Source organism: Pygocentrus nattereri, chromosome 23 (genome assembly GCF_015220715.1).
Source record: "Pygocentrus nattereri isolate fPygNat1 chromosome 23, fPygNat1.pri, whole genome shotgun sequence".
Taxonomy (NCBI): Eukaryota; Metazoa; Chordata; class Actinopteri; order Characiformes; family Serrasalmidae; genus Pygocentrus; species Pygocentrus nattereri.
Window position 1 is genome coordinate 30,170,703 of NC_051233.1, and position 2,500 is coordinate 30,173,202.

The 2,500-nt window shown below is 39.7% G+C and overlaps 1 protein-coding gene across 1 annotated transcript in view; it reads left to right on the forward strand.

The window, feature by feature from the left end:
• Positions 1-2,500, forward strand: part of LOC108414100 (dystrophin-related protein 2-like) — a 35,736-nt gene that overhangs the window by 13,295 nt on the left and 19,941 nt on the right. The window contains exons 8-10 of the mRNA XM_037533566.1: positions 358-436; positions 909-969; positions 2,142-2,203. Of these exons, the coding sequence (XP_037389463.1) occupies positions 358-436; positions 909-969; positions 2,142-2,203 (202 nt within the window). The remainder of the gene's footprint in view (positions 1-357; positions 437-908; positions 970-2,141; positions 2,204-2,500) is intronic.

The window sequence follows — 2,500 nt, forward strand, 5'->3', positions numbered from 1 at the left end:
TCAGGCTTTAGCAGGAACTTCAGTGTTTATAAGCTTTTAATTAAGATCCTCCTTAGAGTTTGTCTAATGAGCATGTTTGCTATGTGCCGTAGTTAACAAACAAGCATTGATGGTGTTTATTTGCAGATTTTTTGAAGACTTGTTTTTTTTTAATTCAGTGAATAAGAATTCAAATTCAATACTAAAAGTACTGTTTTAAAATTTAAAATGAAATAGTGTTCTAAATACTGCTTTTTAAAAATGTAACTTGGACCAAATACAAATACTTAATGTCTGTATTCTCTATAAGTATTTCCAATACTCGTATTCCTTTATATCCCAGTCCTACACATAAACCATCGCTCCCTCTTTCTGTAGGAGTGTATACAGGAGAGATTGAAAGAGCTGCAGGAAGCACTTACAGACTTTGCCCCCACATGCCAACATTTCCTGTCAGGTGATTTCACTTACTCTCAGAATTAGCTGAATAATAATAATAATAATAATAATAATAATAATAATAATACATGCATATGCAAAAAAAAAAATATATATATATATATATAAAACACAGTCAAGTGAAAATAAGTTAACACATCCTCTACTGGGAAGATACTTAAACATGGCATTTTTCTGCAAATTGTAGTACACAATTTATATTTATTTGCTGAATTTAACATATTGGAAAAATGAAAATGAATTAAGACAGACCATATTTTATGGATGTTTTCACCAAATATGTTAAATTCATTAAAAAAAGCAATGAAACAGTAATTGTGCCTTAAAATGTGCAGAAGTATTTTCTCCATAGAGAAAGTGTTACCTTATTTTTCCTTAGAAAATCACCAAAACATGCCATGTTACCAAGGGCATGAACAGTGGCCCATTTAAAGTGATACTCTATACCACTCAAGAATTCTTATGTGTAGGTTCTGTACAGAGTCCATGGGAAAGAGCCGTATCCGCCAGCAGCGTGCCCTACTACATCAAGTGAGTGAATCTGTGTTTGCATGTTTATTTGATGTGTTGAGTCAATTGAAACCCTTTCAGCCTCACACACTGCACAGACGTTAGCCTGATAATTAAATAATAAAGCGTCAGCTCAGTAACTGCTGCACACAACTAACTGCTCTTCATACTTTATTCATGCTTTGTTTCTTCTTTATTTCCTCCTTCTCTCTCTCTCTCTCTCTCTCTCTCTCTCTCTCTGTCTCTCTCTCTCTCTCTCTCTCTCTCTCTCTCTCTTCTCTCTTCTCTCTCTCTCTCTCTCTCCTTCTCTCTCTCTCTCTCTCTCTCTCTCTCTCTCTGTCTCTCTCTCTCTCTCTTCTCTCTCTCTCTCTCTCTCTGTCTCTCTCTCTCTCTCTTTCTCTCTCTCTCTGTCTCTCTCTCTCTCTCTCTGTCTCTCTCTCTCTCTCTCTCTCTTCTCTCTCTCTCTCTCTCTCTCTCTCTGTCTCTCTCTCTCTCTCTCTCTCTTCTCTCTCTCTCTCTCTCTCTCTGTCTCTCTCTCTCTCTCTCTCTCTCTCTCTCTCTCTCTCTCTCTTCTCTCTTCTCTCTCTCTCTCTCCTTCTCTCTCTCTCTCTCTCTCTGTCTCTCTCTCTCTCTCTTCTCTCTCTCTCTCTCTCTGTCTCTCTCTCTCTCTCTCTCTCTCTCTCTCTGTCTCTCTCTCTCTGTCTCTCTCTCTCTCTCTCTCTCTCTCTCTGTCTCTCTCTCTCTCTCTCTCTCTTCTCTCTCTCTCTCTGTCTCTCTCTCTCTCTCTCTTCTCTCTCTCTCTCTCTCTCTCTCTCTCTCTCTCTCTCTCTGTCTCTCTCTCTCTCTCTCTGGCTCTATCTCTCTCTCTCTCTCTTCTCTCTCTCTCTCTCTCTCTCTCTCTCTCTCTCTCTCTCTCTCTTCTCTCTCTCTCTCTCTCTCTCTCTCTCTCTCTGTCTCTCTCTCTCTCTCTCTCTCTCTTCTCTCTCTCTCTCTCTCCTTCTCTCTCTCTCTCTCTCTCTGTCTCTCTCTCTCTCTCTCTCTCTCTCTCTGTCTCTCTCTCTCTCTCTCTGTCTCTCTCTCTCTCTCTTCTCTCTCTCTCTCTCTCTCTCTCTCTCCTTCTCTCTCTCTCTCTCTTCTCTCTCTCTCTCTGTCTCTCTCTCTCTCTCTCTCTCTCTCTCTCTCTCTCCCTCTAGTCACAGTGCACAGAGCACTAGTTGGGATCACCCACGGATGATCCAGCTCTATCAGTCTATGGGTGAGATAGTGGCTAAGTGTTCTAAGTAAACATTTAGCAGCTTCCACTTTCCACTTTGCCAAATCTAGCGCTGGATATTCAATATAGAATCTACTAAGTTAGTAAGGTATAATTAGAACAGAGATTAAAAAAATTTAAATCTTATCTTCTTTACTGCTTTACTCTGAGGTCTAATGCCTCCACCAGCAGAGGTGGGTAGTAAAGATTCTATTTACATGAAGGTGTGAACCTCTACTGTATTATATTTTCCTGAGTACATTAGTTTAGTATGTTGTTTTATTTCAAGACAAAAAGAGA